This window comes from Podarcis pityusensis, assembly GCF_964106645.2.
Source record: "Podarcis pityusensis genome assembly, chromosome: 3".
Classification (NCBI taxonomy): Eukaryota; Metazoa; Chordata; class Lepidosauria; order Squamata; family Lacertidae; genus Podarcis; species Podarcis pityusensis.
The window spans coordinates 66,785,805-66,808,218 of NC_138026.1; the positions used below are offsets into that span (position 1 = coordinate 66,785,805).

At 40.6% G+C, this 22,414-nt stretch overlaps 1 protein-coding gene and 3 long non-coding RNA genes across 11 annotated transcripts in view; 1 reads left to right on the forward strand and 3 right to left on the reverse strand.

Moving 5' to 3' along the window:
- LOC308473130 overlaps nt 1-7,935 on the reverse strand; it is a 104,542-nt gene extending 96,607 nt beyond the window's left edge. For 3 of the 6 annotated variants that reach the window (XR_013983926.1, XR_013983927.1, XR_013983931.1), the window contains exon 1: nt 7,808-7,933. This is a non-coding gene — a long non-coding RNA (uncharacterized lncRNA). Of the gene's footprint in view, nt 1-7,807 lie in introns of all 6 variants that reach the window. The other 3 variants (XR_013983928.1, XR_013983929.1, XR_013983930.1) reach the window with 3 other exon arrangements.
- A 60-nt stretch (nt 7,936-7,995) lies between these two features.
- Nucleotides 7,996-20,549, forward strand: LOC308473133. Its single transcript, XR_013983934.1, has 3 exons — nt 7,996-8,104; nt 9,201-9,282; nt 20,419-20,549. It is a non-coding gene; the product is annotated as an uncharacterized lncRNA (long non-coding RNA).
- SYNE1 (spectrin repeat containing nuclear envelope protein 1) overlaps nt 11,275-22,414 on the reverse strand; it is a 281,513-nt gene continuing 270,373 nt past the window's right edge. For 2 of the 3 annotated variants that reach the window (XM_080998321.1, XM_080998320.1), the window contains 2 exons: nt 20,509-20,567; nt 11,275-12,326 (listed from right to left, as the gene is read on the reverse strand). In XM_080998321.1, the coding sequence (XP_080854447.1) occupies nt 12,077-12,326; nt 20,509-20,567 (309 nt within the window). In that variant the 3' untranslated portion in view covers nt 11,275-12,076. The remainder of the gene's footprint in view (nt 12,327-20,508; nt 20,568-22,414) is intronic. The other variant, XM_080998319.1, reaches the window with a different exon arrangement.
- On the reverse strand, nt 12,635-14,872 carry LOC308473149. The gene is made up of 2 exons (XR_013983952.1): nt 13,730-14,872; nt 12,635-13,415 (listed from the first exon to the last, which is right to left on the reverse strand). It is a non-coding gene; the product is annotated as an uncharacterized lncRNA (long non-coding RNA).

Consider the following 22,414-nt stretch of genomic DNA (forward strand, 5'->3'; position numbering starts at 1 on the left):
TGAAAGGGGCAGACGAACCAGAGACCAAATTGCAAACATGCGCTGGATTATGGAGAAAGCTAGAGAGTTCCAGAAAAACATCTACTTCTGCTTCATCGACTATGCAAAAGCCTTTGACTGTGTCGACCACAACAAACTATGGCAAGTTCTTAAAGAAATGGGAGTGCCTGACCACCTCATCTGTCTCCTGAGAAATCTCTATGTGGGACAAGAAGCTACAGTTAGAACTGGATATGGAACAACTGATTGGTTCAAAATTGGGAAAGAAGTACGACAAGGCTGTATATTGTCTCCCTGTTTATTTAACTTATATGCAGAATTCATCATGTGAAAGGCTGGGCTGGATGAATCCCTAGCCGGAATTAAGATTGCCGGAAGAAATATCAACAACCTCAGATATGCAGATGACACAACCTTGATGGCAGAAAGTGAGGAGGAATTAAAGAACCTTTTAATGAGGGTGAAAGAGGAGAGCGCAAAATATGGTCTGAAGCTCAACATAAAAAAAATGAAGATCATGGCCACTGGGTCCATCACCTCCTGGCAAATAGAAGGGGAAGAAATGGAGGCAGTGAGAGATTTTACTTTCTTGGGTTCCATGATCACTGCAGATGGTGACAGCAGTCACGAAATTAAAAGACGCCTGCTTCTTGGGAGAAAAGCAATGACAAACCTAGACAGCTTCTTAAAAAGAAGAGACATCACCTTCTCGACAGAGGTCCGTATAGTTAAAGCGATGGTTTTCCCAGTAGTGATGTAGGGAAGTGAGAGCTGGACCATAAAGAAGGCTGATCGCCGAAGAATTGATGCTTTTGAATTATGGTGCTAGAGGAGACTCTTGAGAGTCCCATGGACTGCAAGATCAAACCTATCCATTCTTAAGGAAATCTGTCCTGAGTGCTCACTGGAAGGACAGATCTGTTAGGATATTTCCGTTCCACCTTAAAAGGGAGCAGGATGTTTGTGTCACAGCCTGCGTATTTCCTGTTCACAGGATGTTTCTGTTGTGTCTATGCTTTCGTTTTCTCTCTGTGCCTGAGACACTGAAGCAGGCAGTCATGTTTTCTTTGTTCTGACCAACGCTGAATAAAATTGTAAATAATGCTCTCCTGCGTGCATTTTCGCTGTGCATTATCTGCTGATAGAGCGTGCATGAGCTCTGGAATGTGGCAAGCTATTTCTGGAGCTCGTGTCACTAATTGCTGATACTGTATCTATGGGAGATCGATGGACGTCCGGAGGCGACGTGGGGTCATGATGGACTTTGTCTCCCTGGCAGTATCCCAACAAGATCGTGAAGCTGAGGCTCCAATACTTTGGCCACCTCATGAGAAGAGAAGACTCCCTGGAAAAGACCCTGATGTTGGGAAAGATGGAGGGCACAAGGAGACGGGGACAACAGAGGTTGAGATAGTTGGACAGTGTTCTCGAAGCTACAAACATGAGTTTGACCAAGCTGCGGGAGGCAGTGGAAGACAGGAGTGCCTGACGTGCTCTGGTCCATGGGGTCACGAAGAGTCAGACACAACTTAACAACTAAACAACAACAACAACGAAAGAGAAACTAAATGGGACTGACATTTTAGAACGATATTTCTAATATCGTTCTAATAACGTTTTAAAGGTGTGTGTGTAGATCCAGCCCCTCTCTCTTTTGTTCTGTTAAAAGAACAGCCCTTAAGCATAAAAAGGAGGCCATTAAAAAGGAAAAAGGGGTGGCCCATCCAATGAAGATGGATTCAGGGCAAACAAAAGTGCACACAGTGCACATTTTAACTGTGGAATTAGCTCCCACAAGAAATAGTGACCACAGGCTAGGATGGATTTAAGAGGATTAGACAAATAAGGCTATCAACACCTACTAGCCACAACGACTTTGTTTCACTTCCACTGTAAGCGGCAGTATGACGTATGACTCTGAATACAATTTGCTGGGAATCACAAGTGGGGAGTGTGCTGGGGCACTCAGATCCAACTTTTGGGCCTACTATTTCTTATGTTAAAACCTACACTTATGCACTCTACATAAGTAATGTTATGAGTTGCCAGGGGGAGGGTAATATTCTTTGAATATCCAGGCTAGTTTCCTGGTGAGGTGATTGCCTGATGGGCCATTAAAGAGAACACAGGACGGGGCTCTGTGAGAGATAGCCAATGGGTGGGGTAGTTAGAAGGACAAAGGCAGAGTTGAGAGCAGAGAGTTGGATATGAGCTAGAAGCAAAGCAGCAATATGGGAAGAGAGAGATGTTTGATTTCTGTTTGAATCCAAGGCTGTGGCTATGGAGGAAGGAAGGCAGGCCCTCTTGGGGCATTAATGTTGTGAAGCCCTCCATCATAGGTCAGACTGAGTATACACCGGTAAGTTGTTTAGACTGGAGCCCCTGGAATCTTGCACCAGAGACTGAGGTGTCATGCAACAGTAATATTAACTAAAACTATGACTATTCTTGTTAATATTTTTGTCTCCATTGATCAGTGTGTATTACCAGCATTTGCTGGTGGAAAATTCTGTATGTTTACATCTTGCTCCTGTACATTCCTACTGACAAATAAATCTCCCCTTGTCCAATCAGACTTGCTTCTAAATTACAATAAATCTATCTTAATAATTTAAGTTTCCTTGCTTTAACTCAGCTCGCCCTGAAACAAAATCAGGCATGTGTAATGCATACTCATTTAGAGGTATAATTAATTTTGTTTTATAGCATTAGTATCTGTTGCCAGTGCTGAAAGATAATGACGAAAACACCAGACGTTCTGGAGCTATAAGATGGGAGATTGAGCCCTTTGGCTGCTATCTCTGGCCTATCATGATCCCAGGGACAACCCTGGTTAGTTCACACATTTCACAATGTGCAGACACTCTCTGAGGTTATTTTTAACACTCCTGAACAATAATTTTCAGACTAGCACTTAACTCAGGATAGCTGCCACCACATAGTAGCTGTCTCTGGCACAAAGATTACTGTGGAACCAGGGAAGAAAAACTGATTTAAGACTATGGGCTCTTTTCATACTTACTCCAACAAGACAGTTCCACCATACTCTAATTACCAAAAATTTAGGCATTGGAATTGTGTGTTCAAACAGTGCCAATTCTCTTTTTACTTGTTGTTTTGTGATATATTTTAGCATAAAGGAACTACCTACATTACCCATAGTGGGCTTCATGTTTCCTGGCTTGGAGTAACACACACATTTATCATTGATGTTGACTGCTCTTTTGTTCAAAAGTTGCTGTTGAGAAACTTGTACTTAAAAAATAATTTTTTAAAAAGTGTGCATGCCCATGCAAATACCCGCATGCATGCCCCCTGGGGATCTCAGGTTTCTGGAGCTTAGGGAGGGGCAGGGAAATACTAATCGAGGGGAAAGGCAAGAACACACAGCACAAATACAACCTGCCAAGCACCACCCACCAGTGTGGCCAGGAAACACTGAAAACGATTTCAGAAGCATTAAACTGAAAATGCTCATTTGCACCTGAAGGTGCACACAATTGCGCACCTGGAAACAATGACCGGCATACACATTAATGCCCTAGAGTGGACACAGCCCAGGTAAGTTAAGTATCTGGCCTGATCACACACAGTACTCAGACCAGAGCTGCAATCCTAATACACACTTAGCTGGCAGCAAGCCCCATCAAAGCCAGTGGGATTTACTTCTAAGTAAACATATACAGAATTGTGCTGCACATTCAGGTTCTTTCTTGATCAGGGCTTAGGGAAGCTTCTGGTCCCCAATCCTGGATAACACTTGGGCCATTGCAACAGCAGTGGTGAGCATGCATGGCATGTTGTGGCACTTGTGTAGTACTGATATACAACACTGAATGGTGCCCATCATATATTCTCACTGCCTTTCAGTTTCATAAGCTCAGTAAATCATTTTTATAAGACACAGAGTCAATATCAAATGAAATTCAGGCATACCAACCAGATACACAACCCATGAGATCAGCATCCAACTTCTCAGAGAATGAAGTGGCGTTCTGCCACCAGAGATTGAGCAATAACTGCCTGTGACTTCCTTAGTATATGACGGTGTGATTTGTTTGGTTAATTCGGAGAGTGAACAAGATTCTGGCATGAGCATATGGTATTCAGTTTCATAGAGGAACAGGCTCTGAGTGCCACTTGAGATTGTACATATGACTGATACCAAGCAGAAGACAGACATGACATTTATGAGCATCATAATTCTCCTGTTTTAATAGCTCAAAAACAAGTTCTTTCAAGACAGAGTCAACAGTTTACCAACATCCAGGTAAATTAAATTAATTGCTCCAACTTTTAATAATGAAATAATCTAATAAGACAACAACCATGGTCTGAACTGAGTTGCTTTTGATGGATTTGAGTAGTTCCTACTTGTCCTTCTTTCAAAATATTTCAGACTATGTCTACATTGGTTTTTTTAAAAAAGTATATATTCCATATAAGTAATTTCCAGGGTATTTTCCTATGTATATATTTCAAATATTGAAGATGACATAAATTTTCACCTGGGTGATTATTACTCTTTTATTGTAGGAATTAAAAATTATGTGGGTATGTGTCTTATTACAGATGGGTGAGCTATTTACTTTCAGGCATTCATGCTGAATTATACTACTAGTGGGTATACTGACAGTGGTAGTAGATCTCTGCTCAGTGAATTTTCTGCAGCATAGTGAGAACCTCCCCAGAATATAAGGCCCCTCTCTAGTGTTACAATTAAAATGCATCCTATATCTTCAGATATTATTTCAGTAAACTGTCAACCACAATAAGCCCAAAGCATTAGGTCCAGCTTGTATATTTGGAAACCTAGTATATTAATGTTTATTAGAGAAATTTAAGCTTAAGAGAAATTTAAGCTTATGATTTCACATATTATGCTTTATAAAACATGTATCAAATCTCTTTACTATATTCTATTCTTTCATTATTATTGAAGCTGTGTTATTATTATTGAAGCTGCGATCCAGTTAGAAGTTTAACTTTTGCATGAAGCAGCCTTGAAGTTTTAGCAACTTCTAAAGAACAACAGATAAGCTTTAGTAGTTGCTTGGAAACAACATTCCAGAGGCGTTTGTTTGTGTGTGAATGGATTTTGCTTACAGGAGTAGATAAGAAATAGGTTTGGCCTAGCAGATGAGCAGTGCCACCAATATGCGCTTTTGCTCTTTACTATGCTACAAACTTTGGACCTACACAAAACTGAGGCTATTCCCATGCTTGTGAAGAGGACAGTGGTGAGACAAACTTGGTTTTTGACTATGCTGTATTCACAACCAATTGCATTCTAGATCTTGTAGGATAGGACTATGCTTCACTATTCCATGTGTATATAAAGGCAGTTCTGCCCCAGTGCCAATTGGGAAAAGGCAATTTGGATGTAGAAGCCAAGGCAGAGAAACCAATTGCAGAGAAGGTCTAGAGAAGGCATGGCCAAACTCGGCCTTCCAGATGTTTTGGGACTACGATTCCCATCATCCATGACCACTGGTCCTGTTAGCTAGGGATGGTGGGAGTTGTAGTCCCAAAACATATGGAGGGCCGAGTTTGGCCATGCCTGGTCTAGAGCAACTAAGAAGACTAAGACGACCAATTGGGAAAAGGATTACAATTCACAAAAAGGGATTACAATTCAGGGAAGACTTAAACAACAGAAATCCAAGGACATGTGTCTGCAGCATTCATCTCTCTCTCTCTCTCTCTCTCTCTCTCCCCCCCCCCCCCCATTTTTACTTGTCACAGTCCCAGTCTTTGGCAGGGGAGTAGGGGGGTGTGTGTGTGTGTGTGTGTGTGTGTGTGTGTGTGTGTGTACCCCATCCTTTGTACTCCATGAAATAGGGTTAGTGTGCTAAGGAAAGTTATACATTCACTACACTCTCCAGCCACCTGTTTCTAGGACTTTTCAGAAGGAAAAGTCCCAACTGTGTAATATTGATTTCAAAGAATAAAGCTTTGAACCTTCATTTTTTGTCTTATCTAGAAGTGCCAAGGATTGAACATATGTCCTGCATAGAAAGCAGGTGCTTTAACACTGAGCTGGTTCTGCCTAGAAGTAGCTAACACTGACTAGCATGAGCTTTTCAAGATCTCTGGGTTTTTTCCTAGTCCTGCTGTGCTGACCCTTTTTAAACGGAGATAAGGTAAAAGGTAAAGGTACCCCTGCCCGTACGGGCCAGTCTTGCCAGAGTCTAGGGTTGTGCGCTCATCTCACTCTAGAGGCCGGGAGCCAGCGCTGTCCGCAGACACTTCCGGGTCACGTGGCCAGCGTGACAAGCTGCATCTGGCGAGCCAGCGCAGCACACGGAACGCCGTTTACCTTCCCGCTGGTAAGCGGTCCCTATTTAGCTACTTGCACCTGGAGGTGCTTTCGAACTGCTAGGTTGGCAGGCGCTGGGACCGAACGACGGGAGCGCACCCCGCCGCGGGGATTCGAACCGCCAACCATGCGATCGGCAAGTCCTAGGTGCTGAGGTTTTACCCACAGCGCCACCCGCGTCCCTTTAAACGGAGATAGCCAACAGTAAATCTGAACCATTTTCCATGCAAAGCATATACTCAACCACTAAGCTGTGGGCTCTCTCATCGGTTTCTTTCCTTTCTCCTTATTTAAATTCAACACACGGCAAGCATTATCTACTGCAGCATTAATGCTACTAAAATGTTGACATTTTGGATGCAACTCTCAGGAAATTTAGTAAAATATAAATTAAGCGAAACACACAATCACAACAATGCTGGAAATTAAGTGGATACTATAAAGATAAATTTACTGAGTACAATTGAAGGGCTGGGATGAATTAGCATATTCTAATTATCTTCCCTGTGCTCCTGTAGACTCTGCAACTATTCAGCTTATATCCACCAGCCTTGCAAAAAATTAACAAGGGATAACCCCACCACCACCACCTGCCCCAATACACATATACACCTACTTCACTCCCCAATTTCCTTTTCTCCTTTCCTCTGTTACTGGCCCTGCCCCCAAAACTGAAGTTTAGGACTCAGAGCTCCAATGTATTTCCCAAGTTTATCCCCAAATGTCAAGCAGGAGACAATGGCAAAATGGTGCTTTTGTCAATTGCCTGTTTGACTGACCTCAGCTGGAACTTGTTCCATATCCTCATGCACATTGTAAATTCAGCCTGCACTCTGCAAGCATAGATAGCACATTTCTAGCTGCTGACACGCAGGTGTGTGACAGGGCAATGGAACTACCACAATCCAACATTATACAGCCCACCTGTGGCTATTCTGCCCTGTAAATGTTAACTATTTGGTTAAGAATGACTCCCCCCTCAGACTTCGAGTAATTGAGGGGGGGCTGTATGTACAGTTTTCTAACTATTAGCTGACTCCTGTTGAAGTTTCACTTCATGTGCCATGTTTTGAGGCAGGTATATAGACACATTTTTTTTGTTCAGGCTTTTTTTTAAAAGTAATCCCAGGTGTCTTGGCCTACAGGTGCTTCAAATTTCAGCTTCCTGGGCTGTGAGGAAATTCCCTCACCTTTTGAAGAAACACGTTTGGCAACATACAAGCAGAAACATACAAGGCTCCCTTTTTCATAATCATTCTGGTCACCAGGGTAACTTGTGGAACTTGTGAGCTAAATTTCAGCTTGTTGAATTAATTGGAAGTATTATTCACCATTATGAGTGAGGCCTAAGAATCCTTAGTATAATATCAAATTATGTTAATCAACCACATTTTCAAATACTGTAAGTATCTGCTCATTCCAAGCAGGAAAATGACGCTTCACCCTGACCACAGTGCTCTAAACAACTGAAAAGCAGAAATTACGTACCTCAGGGAGAAGCACTTCTTCAAAAATCACTGCCCAGTTTCTTCCACCTTTGTTTCCTTGCAGGCTGTTTATTTGTGTGCTCACCTTCTAGCATCTTCTATGCTTTGCTGGGCTCCTGAACCCCACAGTGAATATTGCAAGCTACACAGAGGAGGAAAACCATGGCAGGTGGCAATGAAGGGAAGCAATTGAGTTTGCCTTCCAGCTGCAGCTCCACTCCACCACCTCAAAACAACACTGAGAGAGGAAGTGATCATACAAGCAGGAAGCCAAGGGAGCAGCACACGTTTTTGCTTGGTGAGAGGACAGAATTTGGTGGTGAGGGACTTAAGGAAGTTTAAAACTTGCAGGGATATTTTGGGATAAACTAAACAGAAACCAGCCTATCCTTTCAGCATTTTTCTGTTTGTGACTCTAACCACAGCTGCCTCCCCCATTGCATTATTGCTATCACAGCTGTGCTGTTACCATTTCCCTGGTTTACCTATAGTTTTGGAAATAACCTGTATGCTCAATGTGTGTGTAAAATCACAGGCCGCACATTTCAGTAGAACAGTTGTTTACACTACCAGTAAAACATTTTAGGAGAGAAATATGAATTTATATGGTGCTGGTTTTCTTTTAGCCTCTTCCCCCAAACACCTTTGTATCTTGATAGATTTAGATATGTTAACAAGCCTATTCTGGCATTTTCTCCCACAAGGTTATAATTGCAGGAAGGGGGGAGACTGGGCTCATGCTCCCTGGCTCCAACCCTTTTATCACATATGTGTTTGCCAGGCCACACACCTCTCATGCATTGCTAGGATAATCCAGCACCTATAATGTGAGGAGTCTATACCCTTACAGCAGACTGCCTGCAGAAAAAGTTACCCTTACAATATATGCAAAGACTAGATGATGAAAATGCAACTGTGATCACCGCTCTGCTATGCAAGGGAGCTAGCACACATGCAAGGAAGTGTTGCTGGCCCACCCTCAAGATTTATGGTTGGAGATTGCAAAATCTTCATTAAATTACTTGTTATAATCTCCTTGCTGCCAGATCCACAGATCTCTGCCATCTCCTGCTGCCTTGATCCTAGGCATGTCTCATGCTGCCAATTAGTTTTCATGTTAAAGGCCTTGTAGTTAACATATAAAGCCCAGAACAACTTGGGACCAGGATACCTGAAAGACTGTCTGCCCTTATATAGATCAGGACGGCTACACTACTAGAGTATCATTAGGCTGAGATGTGAAAACAGGTATTTCACCCTCTACCTAGTGGACGCACATCCCACCCCTAGTCATATTTGGGCCCCCACAAGGCTTCATGTTGCTTTGTTACTGTGTTGTTTATGTACTTTCCTGATCTTATACTCCCCCCCCCCCCACCTCTATGTTTCTTTAGGGCTCTTCCATAGGAGGAGAGACACTGATTGGGTCAAATCCCCCCCCCCCCTTGAGTGGAGGAGTGCTACACAAATACATTGGTAAGTGCACACTGCTTCTTGACATTATGGGTAAAGGGGTGGCTAAGCCACACAGCCCTATGACTCTGCTTCATGCACTTCATGCACTCTTTTAATGTATGTGTGGGGAGGAACTGGTGCCCATCTTTTAACATTCCTCAAAAGTCTACAAAGAACAAAAATGCCTTACATGAACTATGTGTCATGAAAACAGAGGTGTTTTTGTCAACAGTTTAACCAGCTGTGCATACGATTTCCCTTTTGTTGAAAGGAGAGAATGATGATGCTCTGCAGAGCTATAAATTAGTGTGTAAGCCTATGCCTTGGCTCTACTAGAGAGCAATATCTGAATAAATATACAACTGCATATTCATCTACCTATTTCCCTTTGCCTCCCACAACAACTTCCCATGAAAGATTAAGTTCTCCTCATATAATCTGAATTCCAGTTTTGGCTGATTAATGCCAATAGACGTGTACAAGTGTATGCAAATTGTGGCTTGTGGCCGACTGGAGAGCCATGGGTCAGGAACAGCAGAAGATGAATGTAATTCTATTGCCATGAGTGTGAAAGAAGCTATAGAGAAAACTGAACAGAAGCTGAAATAGAGTTTGCCTTAAACTTTACCAAGTGCACTGCAGACTTCCTTCTAGTATGAAGTCTTAATATTGTCTGGCTGTAAAAAGTTCAGCTCTAATCACACTCTGAGGGATAGATCAGTTTTATTCCTTCATGGCTTCCCACACAGCATTGATAATTCTTTGGTGAGGAGCAAAGAAATATGTTGGAGATTTCTAGCTTTGTTGAGCACGACAATTCACAGCCTATCCTAGGGAATGACTGTCAAGCCCATCTTCAGCATAGATCAATCTTGAAAGCAGTGGTGGTGCAACCTCCTCCTGAAGAGGCCACCCCTGTAAACTGAGGTATTATCAACCATTGCCGTGTTGCTAATGTCCCTTTCTTGGGCAAGTTGAAAAAGTGATGGCTAAGGAACTGCAAATGTTATTGGATGGAATGTTTTATCTAGATCTATCTATGTCTGACTTCAGGTCTGGGTAAGGCATCAAAACAGCCATGTAGGAACAGGTACGTAGCTTTGGGGGTTCTCCTAGACGCAAAGTTGCCACAAGAGGCTTAGGGGGCCTCAGTGAAAAGGAGTGCCTATGCCTAGCTCTGGCTAGGTCATTCAGTGTGACTGTAATCCTTACTCTAATAGCCTGAATTGCTGCAATGCAGTCTATATGGGGCTAACCTTGACGACAGTCTGCCAATGAGCTACTATGTCCAATTCAAGACATTGATACTGATGTACAAAGCCTTAAATGACCTACTTAAAGGAGCACATCCTTTGGTACTTACTGATATGCTCTGAGGTCAGCAGGGGAAACCCTGCCCTATATCCTGTCAATGATGATATTCTGAGGCAGGGCTGTCTTAATGACAGCACCCTGAATGTGGAACTTTCTCTCCAAGAAAGTTGAGTCTACCCTGAAGCCTCAACAACGCTCCCCGCCCCCGACAACCTGTGTTTGGCTAGAATCACAGACGGGCCATTAGAAGCAGACACAACCATTGGGGAAGGAAATTAGCCCCCCCCCCCTTCAGCCGCACGGAAACAGGCGCCCAATCCCCTGCCCCCACCCACTGGGAGGAGAGGCAAGTAGTTCTTGCCAGGAAATTTAGGCCACAAATTGGCTCTGCAATTTAATAGTCCATTTTAGATGCTTAAATTATAAAGATATATATTGAGCATCACACAGTTGTGAAAGTATTTCCTCATGTAGATAGCCCTTATGAATTAGACCATTCTTTTAATTCAACACTTTTCCTATAGACCAGAATATCTGGAAAACTATTCATAACTGTGCTTGCCCTGTATATTTCTAAATAGATTCCCATGGCCTTAATAATGTATTTGGGGTGTGTGTGTGTGTGTGTGTGTGTGTGTGTGTATGTGCGCGCGCACACATGCATAATATAGTGAGAGTGAGAGAAAGAGACTTGAGAAATTTGGCCTTGACATTTTGCTTATATATTGCTCCAAAATAATTTTTAAAAAGCACATAGACAAAAATTTCATGGTTTTCTATAACAAGAAATCAATACAACAAAACTAGTTTTAGCAAACTGTACATACATAAATATGTTTCTTTTTTAATACTTAACATTCATGATTTTTGTTCATAAAGCCTTCCATGATTTATTTATTACATCCATTACTTTTTTTAACTATAAAAAGTGCTGTTCTGATTTACAGCTTGTGCATCCAAAGCGAAGGTTAGAACATCATGCTCCACCCAAAACCCCACAAAAAATGGGGAAATAATACATGGCCTTGCAATCTCCTTAAAATTTATGTTACAATAGTCTCTAGAATCTCTTTAGCAGAGTTTGGTTTTTAATGATTCTATGAGTGTGTGTATACTTGTAAAATACCAATAATGCAGATAATGAAAGTTTGAGTAATAGATCGTTATGAGCTGCACATGGGAAATATCTTCTTTCAGACTGAAGTCCTTGTCTATGCATAGTACAGGGCACTGGCCCAAATTATAAAAGTGACTGAGAAGTCCAGAATATTGGCAAAAAAGGAAAAATATTCTATCACTTATTTCATAGCTTTTTCAGTGCCAGAGATGTGAGTTTTAAACAATGCTACTCACATAGTGCATGACTCATTTTGGTACTGATACATATTTAACTTAGTGCCAAGTTGACTTATTTTTGTGTCCAAGGAGGTCACAGGAGAACTACTCTGCAGTGGATGTACCTGCATTTGATACAAGCTTCTCTGTCGTCTTTCCAGCTGCTTCATAAAGGTGGCGGGCCATTAGTATACCTTAGCATGGGGTGAAAGGAGCGTGCAAAGTTATTGGAGAGGGCGCAGCTATAGTCTTCCTCCGTCATTGGCACCAGGCAGGCAAGACCAATTAAGAACAGCAAGAGGAGCTGAAGTGGGAGAGCGGCTCGGAGGACCCTGAGGAAGAAGCATTGCTGCTGCCGCCGCCGCCGAACTGGTTGAACCTCAGAATGGGAGGAATCTAAGCCATCTCTTGTGCACCTAAAGAGACAATCCAATACAGAAATAAACCAATGCATTACTGTGAAATGACACCCAGGCCAAGATGCTGCCTGAAATATCCATGATTTAGAGATTCCAAATGCATTTTACATTAAAGTGGACGTTTTCTAGTTACTCGAAAAGACTATTTGGGTATTAGAAATCCCATACATAACTATTTTAAGTAGTATGCTACCCTCTCTCCCAAATGTAACACCACTACATCAGTCACCCATCAGGTATATCAGTCACGATCCATGCTACTGATCAACAATATTTCTTAAGGAGTGTAGCCCAAGTATTCCCCCCCCCCATGTCAGGATCACAGTAAGTATGCCAATATCCAATTAGAAGGATTTTAGATTGCACAGTACAGTGTAGCTCATTTTGCACTGAATCAGCAATTAAAAGCAAATGTGGAACTTCAGATGTACCATTCCTCTTTGAGTATAATTTACTACCCTGGAAAAAAGAATGCAGTACAAATTAACAGAAAGACTGTTGCTTGTCCTTACAAGGATTCTTTTTATTTCAGCCAGGAAATAATATCCACCCTTCTGCCTTGTGATTAATCAAAGCAACTGCATCTTCAGTTGCTAACATTGCAAGGATGATGAGGGTAGGGGTGGGGAGAAAGTCTTTTGTTGCCACTGGACAAATTATGGGCACATTTCTTCCCACCCTTCAAAATCCTCAAGTAAACCAGGAAGTTCTGTTGGCTACTTTTAGTTGACTAATGGAGACCTGAATGTTCAAAGCTAATAAATGATTAACTGTTTGAGATGAGAGAGCTGACAAGAGGTCCAAGATCAAAAACAAAAGGTGGCAGATTATTTACAGGCACATCACTGAAACTAGGATGGAAAGCTGCTTAGTCTGTTATTAAGTATGCAGCCTTCTATTATGAATGCATCAAAACGATATGGCACATTTAACAGCATCAGAGCATTCTACATTAAAGTTCAATTAGACCCAGCCTTCGAGCATCTGACAATGCCAGCTTGAGGAGTTAATGGCCTTAGGTATAGACAAAGGGAACAGGTAGTGCTGCCCAACTGCCATCTTAGACTGCACAGTCTTTAACTGTGACTGTTTTCTAACATGGCTTTTACTTAGTCCGCAGCCTTATGTGCACTGTATGTGTCCAGAATTGTGCCTTCTAGCACAGTGTCTACATACTGGAGGTGGCATTTGCACTAGGGAGAGGCATGCACATATAACCTATCATAGCTCTGATTGTGCAATAATAGAACGGACCCCATGTACAAACATCACCTCCAACGGTATAAGGTGCAGTGAAGAAATGAGATCAGGAAGCACAATCCTGATTCTCCCACTAGCCAAAAAACTGCACTGTATGTGGAATTACCATCTGCATTCTATCCCTCCCCCCAGCATCGAACAATAACACCATCTTCCAAAATGCTTAAGTTCTTGAACGACTTGGCATTCTGCTGCCCTTAAGCCTTGTCTATAAAAGAAGGCAATACAAAATATTTCTTGGGGGGGGGGGGGAGTTAAGTCCATTCCAAAACAATTTGTCCTCCTACCTCTCTGTGGTTGTGATAAGGCTGGTATATCCTGTTGATGTGGCCCCTGCATTTGTTCAGGATGCAGAGTGGAGAGAACTGGGTTCAGATTCTGCTGTACTGATGAGACTCATAGAATTGTATAGTTGGAAGGGACCCAGAGGGTCATCTAGTCCAACCCCTGCAATGCAGGAATTTTGGGTCTGACCTGATCTCTTAGCCTAATGTATCTCTAAGGGTTAAAACTGCATAAATTTGAGAGGACAAAACAGTAGAACCCATGTTTGCCAACCCAAGACACTTGGGGAAAGGGCAAAATAAAAAGGTTATTAAAAATGCAAGCCATTTTTACATAGGCTGAAAATCCTGTTGACACTTTTTAGATAAAACTTAATTTAGGTTGGGACTGCATTTTGGAGCTTATAAAGCTTGTTTCTCCCTTGAGGCAGGGTTTATAAATGTTCAAAGTTCCTTTCTGAGTCCTAATTCAACAAACTTCATAAGCCTACCCAAAAATAAGGATGGCATATGATTAAAACATTGGTCTTTCTTCAGCTACTGGCCTTTTTTCATCTGAATTTAAATTTGTATCACCTTTTCCAGTATTTTTTTTTAAAAATAGACCTCTCCAATTCATCTAGTTCAGCTACTTATTATTTTGTTTCTCTTTTTACATTTGTTTCTAAATTGCTTGATGGTGTGCTCTTAGATTTTTAGAAATTGTCTGACTCTATTTTCCCCCTTTTTGTTATTTTAACTTTTGTTTCCTGATCTATCTATCATGCAATAGAAACTACTTTGCTTTCCTTAATCTTCTTTCTTTTCGTTCTTACTCTTAATTTGTATTCAGCTTTTGATATTGCTTTATTTATGTTTTATTTATGTTTTAATCATATGCCATCCTTATTTTTGGGTAGGCTTATGAAGTTTGTTGAATTAGGACTCAGAAAGTAACTTTGAACATTTATAAACCCTGCCTCAAGGGAGAAACAAGCTTTATAAGCTCCAAAATGCAGTCCCAACCTAAATTAAGTTTTATCTAAAAAGTGTCAACAGGATTTTCAGCCTATGTAAAAATGGCACTGTCTATTTCTCTCTTTTGGATATCATATTGGTTTTCAGGGTTCTGCTTTTCTTCCATGTCTTTATAGACACACTTTCATGTTCCTGTTCTAGGTATAGTGGTTGAAATACAATCCCCGAGTTAACTTCCACGCTGTTCTGAAGGGTCCCTACCTGTCTGGAACACATTTTGTGGGTGCACGGTCTGGCAAGATACTTAAAAGCATCTGAAAGCCTTTGATCTTATTTATGGGATTCATTGCCAGATTACACTTGGTTAACTCTCTCCTTTTTTAAATGACTGTCACCAACTTGTTTAAGCTAGCCTTTTTGGGAAAGGCACTATGGCTTTAATTTCTTCTTTGCTTTGTTCAATCATTTTATAGTTTTTTGTTGTTGTGTATATTAGATTATAAAACCTGGGCAGGGCATGTTTGCTTTTTTGTTCTGTACACAGCCTAGATATTTAGACACTATTAATTATTTATGTTGTTTCTTTATTTCATGTGGTCAGAGATTTACAATGCCCTTGACAAACTGTCTGGCGTTTATGTTTTTCATAGACTTATTAATAGAGCTGTAAAGCTGCAAGACACTTGAGAACACTTCTGGGTTGTTGCACTTTTCCATGGAACTGTCACACATATGGGTAGATGCCAGTATGTGACCCCGGGGCCATATGGGTGGCACCTTCATAACCCATTGTCAAGTGGGCATATTGTGATAAATACCAATGGCTAATTGGTGCTCTTGCACAACAAATGTTGCTTTCAGCAACAAAAAACACAAACGCCTGGACTTCTTGCAGCAAGAAAAGTGTTGGGAAATTACACTGGAAAGTGCACCAGTGGTGATGCCATATACCTTCCACATAAATTTTGAGAAAACAAATCAGGATGATTGCTCATTATACACTTCATCTGGAAGTGGACCCTGTCATATAGCTCAAATCCCAACACCACAAACAAATCGGCTCATGCCAGATTCGAATGCACCACAAAAAGACTGGTGGAAGGAGCAAGGAACACTGTTGCTAAAGCTGCCTTTACGATAAGTTACTTTACTACACACATGTTAGTTCAAAAGGGGGCGGAGGCAGGGAGACCCTCTACCCCATACTACCCCATGCATATTTCTATAAGAGAAGCATACACATCCATTATAACAATGTACAATTTACATCCATATACAAAGGACAAGGAATTATATGTCTGAAATACTGTAATTACTAAGAGTGCTCCAGAATTATCAGGAAGAGAGCACCATTATGCTCATCCTAGGTTTTTTTATGCTGTAAGAGAGGCATCAAAATGATGGTCATATATTTCCAGTTTCTAGGGAACCAATTTTGAAAGGCCAATTTTTAGCATATTTTTATATGTAACCAGAAGAATTTATACACTAATGGGTTCATTAATAATTATTGAGCTGTGGTTACTGAAATCATAGGGCTGGCAGAGGTGAGTCTACTGAGATCAAAACAAGCCTTTGGGGATAAGTCAGACTCTGCATGAGGCAGCTTCATAGGCAGCTGCTGGGCTGGGCACCATCTACCCTGGAACACCTTTGTTAATTGCATATATTTGTAATCTACCAAAGCTGTGTATTAAATTTCTTTTTTCTTTTGCAAAACGTTGCATTCACTCAGTAGATATGCAGTAATATTATTGTGCAGTTCAGTAGGAGTAACACTTGATCTGACACTTTGTAAAGGTTTTCTAAATCAATCATCACTTGTAATAGCTGTGCTGATGTTGCCTATCACTAAGGTCTCATTCGTAGTTTCTTCATCTGAAGTAGATTGAGACACGTGTTGCACATGGCTGAACGAGGGCATTTGGAGTCATGGACAAAGCTACAACTAACAATTGTGCATAAAAATGATTTCTGATCACAAAACGTTTGTTCTGCTCATATACCCACTGCCTTGCCTCCTGTGAAAGCCAAGACGAATCTTCAAGTCTGGATTATTATTGGGAATGAAAAGTGAGGTAGAAGAATGTAGCACTTGATTAATGGGTTCTGAGACTACAGACTGAATCACTGGCGCCAAGACCTTTTAGGGATCCTATAGGGTAAACACTTCGGAGAAAGGGACACAATTACTCTAATCTCTAACGTTTTTATCTCATAAAATATCTATATTGACTCAAGACTATGGCTGCAATCCAGTGATACAGCTCTGCTTGAAAAGGTCTCTCAACTGTTGGCTATGGCAGGAAAAATCTCTGAAGATGTGTGCAGCTCCATCTGCCACTGCTGGCAATACCAAGTCTCCTGAATAGTTTTGGATATTGATATACATAATTGGGGTATTTTTGTGCTAATTACTGATGGCATAGGGGAGAATATCCATTCCTTTATGCAACATTTGTTTATTTTGATTTTATCTTGACAAAACCCAATGTCCTGGAGTAGATAACTCTATCTATCTATCTATGGCATAAAGCAGTATCTAAGTGCTGTTTAACCTGAAGTTCTAGTTAGCTATATCAGACCCTGCTGAGCTATGCAAATGTGCTAGCAATTTTATTGCTGCACCACATACAGTGGTACCTTGGGTTACAGACGCTTCAGGTTACAGATTCCACTAACCCAGAAATAGTACCTTGGGTTAAGAACTTTGCTTCAGGATGAGAACAGAAACCGCGTGGTGGCAGCAGGAGGCAACATTAGCTAAAGTGGTACCTCAAGGTTAAGAACAGTTTCAGGTTAAGAATGGACCTCCAGAACGAATTAAGTTCTTAACCCGAGGTACCACGGTATATGCATTGTTCCCTGCCAACATAGGTGTTTTGCACCACCCAAAACACACCAATGTGAGAAAGCCAGGGTCCATAGGAAGGGCTGAACCGTAGGTAATGTGTAGTTTGACAGTACCTGTCCTTTGGTCTGATGCAGCTTCTTCTGGACGAGTTTGCATTTAAAACCACTGCCCTTTTAAACTTTCAACAGCAAAATTCTACGGGTTAAATACCTTGGTCTCCTTTTATGTGTCTAGTCTCCCAAGGATTGCTGATCCAGTGCAAGATCAAACACAAGGTACTCAGATCATAGGCAGGCCAGATTATTAAAAGAACACAGTGACAGCTTGTACTTCTTTATCAGTCAAAACCACATTACACATCAACTGCAACCTGTCTGGCTTCCATGCTTGATTAACTTCCTTATTCAGTAGAAAACTCATTTGTATTCCGTGCTTGACTGAATGACAAATTGTCTATTGTGTTGTTCTGCTAAGAGATGTGTTAATAAACAGTGCTGGAGAAAGATGCATAGATGCCACAGTTAGAACATAGGCAGGCTCTAAAGCTGCAAAGTGGTGGTGAAGCGCATGCTGAGCCAGTGGCTGGCTCTTTCAATGCCAGAACGTTCTAAAAAGGAGGCGTGTGCATGTGTGTGTGTGGAGGAAGAGGGAAGAGGAAAGTTGTTGTACACAGCAAGCCCTACTGGTACAATCTTCCCAAATCTTCATTTCACAGACTGGTCAGAAAAAGCAATACTTTGTTTTTGTTCAGTAAGCAGTCTTTCCCTCCTTTGTGTGAAAAACAAGGTCCTGTCTCATACGGATTGGAAACAAATAGTTTTTCCTTAAGTTTCTTTCTTGACAAAAAAACAACAACAGGCAACTAAGAGGTAGTTCCAGATATTTTATGCATTTAAGCAAAATTTTGGAAAACTCTGAAATGTGTTCTACTTCATGTGTCACATAACCTCTGGGATTTGAATTCATTTTTGTTTATGAGAGCAAGACTGAGATATGAGGGTGGGTAAAATTGGAACAGCCAAAAAGCCCAGAGACATATTTTTGTTTTGTTTTAATCGAAGCTACCAACACATTTTTGCTTTAATGATGAGGTCTTTTTTTTTTTTTTACTTTTATATAGCTGAAATTTAGAGTTATGTTGTATTAGATTATTTTGTATTATTCTGGGCTCCATAAAGCAACCAAGTAGTTTTCCAGAATACCTTCCTCTAATATATTTTTGAGTTTCAACCAATTGATTTTGACACTGCAAAGTGGATGGGCACTTTTTGTGGAGCACTGAATACATTTCCTCTTTCAGTCACTTGATGCTTGTCACAATTCAAAAGGCACAAGCTGTGCATGGGTGTAAAACTTTAAGGGACTATAAATGACATGTGGCAAGAAGCGGATAGTGGATTAGCATTAGCATTCCTTCTCCCCTCCTATTCATTTCAAATGGCGTTTTGCTGAGAAAAATGTGGTTTGCAAAGGATCACCCAGTGTTGAGTGCCCTTGATTTATCTTGTGATTGATTTATTCTATGCCTGTTTGACTGGCTGATTTATTGTATAAAATGTATTTCTGTCACACTTCCCATACTTTTAGATTCAAGGGGTCCAAATAAAATAAGGTACAATCCAGGAAATGCTAGGCATGCCATCCCCACTGAAATGAATTAGAACATGACATTTAGGTGCACATTTTAACTCCATTGACATCAATGGGACCCAAGCCTTTCTAACTTTTAGTGGGTTTCACTGCAAGGGATGGCAGACAGTCGTACTGTTGTTGGTGTGAGCTACATTTTCAGGGTATGTTCATTTCTGTATCTCTCCCTCTCTCTCAATCTCTATCTGCATTGTCATGCTCCTGTTATTAAAAACAACAACAGATGTCAACATTGGACAGGGACGCAGAATATAAATGTGCATTTTCTGGAGCTCTATTTCAGGCCAGACAAAGAAGGAAGGGGCAAGAAGGTAGAGTGAATTGTTGATTGGTAAAAAGGTCACACACAGACACACACACACACATGTATATATCTATAGATACACAAATATATCACACTGACAGAATGCAGAAGCACTGTTAGCTGCAAAGAAGACAGGTTGCTGGACACAAGGTGAAAGCTGGAAGCTACAGCTGTTAACTCTACTCTCAAGTGCTGGCACAAAGAGGGGGTGTGCTGCTCTCATAATGCCCTGTGTCTGCAAGCACCTTACTAAGGTTAGTATATTGCATCTGCAAGGAAGTTGTCTCACAGTGGAGAAAAAAAGATGTGCTGCTGCCAAATCTTCATTTTCAGCGTTATCTCAGGTTTTGGATTGTGCCTGGAGTCATTAAATATGAAAACCCGCAAACTGAACAAAACTTTACAAACTTGAAAATAAAGGAGGCAAATCTTAAGAGGATTTTTTTCATTTTCAGATTTGCGGGTTTTGTGAATTCTGATATACTGTATTGGTCTAATACCTGCCATAACTTAACATCTAGAAACAAAGAGGATGATAAAAGTCTTTGCCATGGACCTAAGCATAGATCTGCCAGTAGTTTCTTAGTGGCAAAATGATGGATGCAATGCATACATCCATTTAATCAAAGGCATCTAAATAATTTAAATGTAGGTTGAAGTTCATTGGAAGCAAAAGCAGAATACTATTGAGTGCTTGTAGTGCAATATTTTGTCTTAGTGTAATTTGATACTTGTAGGAGAAAGCCTACACTTAAACTGCTTGATGTCTATTTTCATCAGATTAAATGTGCACAGTTACATATCATGGACAGTTTCCATCATCCTCTTGAAGTTCTAGATCAGAGTGCAGAAACCAGGAGAATAAGGTACCTGCTGTGTGGACTGCTGACAGAGGGTCCAGGCTGTGAGACATTACATTTGCCTCGTGGCTGTTTGCAATGAACAGGGGTAAAGAAAGAAGAATGTTCAGTCCAGGCAAATAAAGGCAAGCTACTGATGAAAAACAAATTAAAAAGTGCAGCAAAGGAAACACAAAATCAAATGAAGTTACTAATTTCCATGAATCAAGGAAACTGGCTTTTCTTTTCTGCTCCTAGTTGAATATGAATCTGAACGTACAACATGAACTTAAAATGACACTGTAGTCAATAAAACAATACAAAGAAAGTGCAGTGTATTAAAAAAAGAAACTTACGGTTAAATGCCTCAAGCAATTTGCTGTATTAATTCATATCTATTCAAAAGTTACACTTTTGTTTGCTGATGCTTCAAAAATGTTTTTAATAATAGTAATTATTATTTTAAGAAAATGTTTCCTTGTTTTGCATCAGTTTTCTTTAGAGTCAGTAACTCTGCTTTCAGTATCACACTAACATCATTTGGCTTTTCATTGTTAATACATTTTGGGACAGTCGAAAGTTAACCCAGTCGTGTAGATGTTGCTACTAGCACAACACGCAGCGCAAATCAGCTACATCAGATGGACTCTCTATACTACCAGCAATAATTTCAAAGAGTTACTGGCAGTAGTGTGAAGGTGAGATATGTGATGTGGGCAAACTGCATGGTATGCCCTGTGGTCCTTGCAATGTCTTTGGCTGCAGAAACTCACAGGGAAATCATTTCAGCTGACCTCCACGTGATTGTAATAAAGTGTAGACCCTCCCCGCAGTCTTAGTCTCTTCTTATGTGTTGTTAGTTAATCATTATAGCAGCAATAGAAAGGTATATGGGTTGGATCCAGACCTGTCTCTGTGTGAATGGAAGTGGAGGCACCTCAGCTCTCTGTGACAACTTTACAGGGGACAATGGAGACTGTGAACGGAGGAAGAACTGGAGAAAATCACTGCACTGTCCACTTTCTCCAGTGCTAGTGGAATTCCACTGAGTGCAGCGCTGGATCCAACCCTATATATTTTTTATTAGTTCAGATTTGTTTTGGTGAATATTATATTTGGAATATAAATCCAGGCTTTACAAAAAATATCTCAAATTTTCTTTTCTATTTGAAAAAGTTAAAGCTAATTTTAAAGATATACCTTAGAGAAATCCCCTGTATCATACTGTACACCAGAGAAGGTGATGATAAAAAAAAAAAAAGGGTATCAATCAACCAAACAGTGCTCTGTTTGAAGTGACAAATACAGATTTAAGGCATTGAAATTGTGCATGTTGCATTTCTAACCATTGTTTGGTGAATGTCTACTTGCTACGATAAGCTGCTATTTCTACTCATATCCATAAGCTAACCATGATATATATAACTTATATTTTAGAAATGTTGAAAGATAAAAATGAAAGTAATGACCCAGGAAACAAAACTGCCATGATTTTTGTGTATCTTCCCCTTGAAAAGCCAGTGTTCCTTTACATTCTCAAACTAGGATCTAAACGAAACTAGTGAATGTATTGAAATCAATTTTAAGAGGCCGCAAGGTTCATAAAGACAGAACTCAGATTTTTTTTTAATAAGAGAGCAAATGAAAATTGATAGTTTTCTAAAAGCTAAGGAAAGCTGAATAATACTTAAATTAAAACGAACAAAAAGAATGAAAACCAAGTTCCCTACAGGACTCAAAGTGAAGAGTAGTACATTATGTGGCTCACAGACTGGCTTTGTACTATATTCCAGTGGCACAAAAGGAAAATTCAAGTAGGTGGAAGGGCGTGTGTGGTGGGTAGTATCAGGAATAAAAGAAAACAAATTATTATTCACACAAAACTTTGGCATATGCATGCCTGGAATAGTATTGCTTTTACTCCTTCAGCAAGCCAG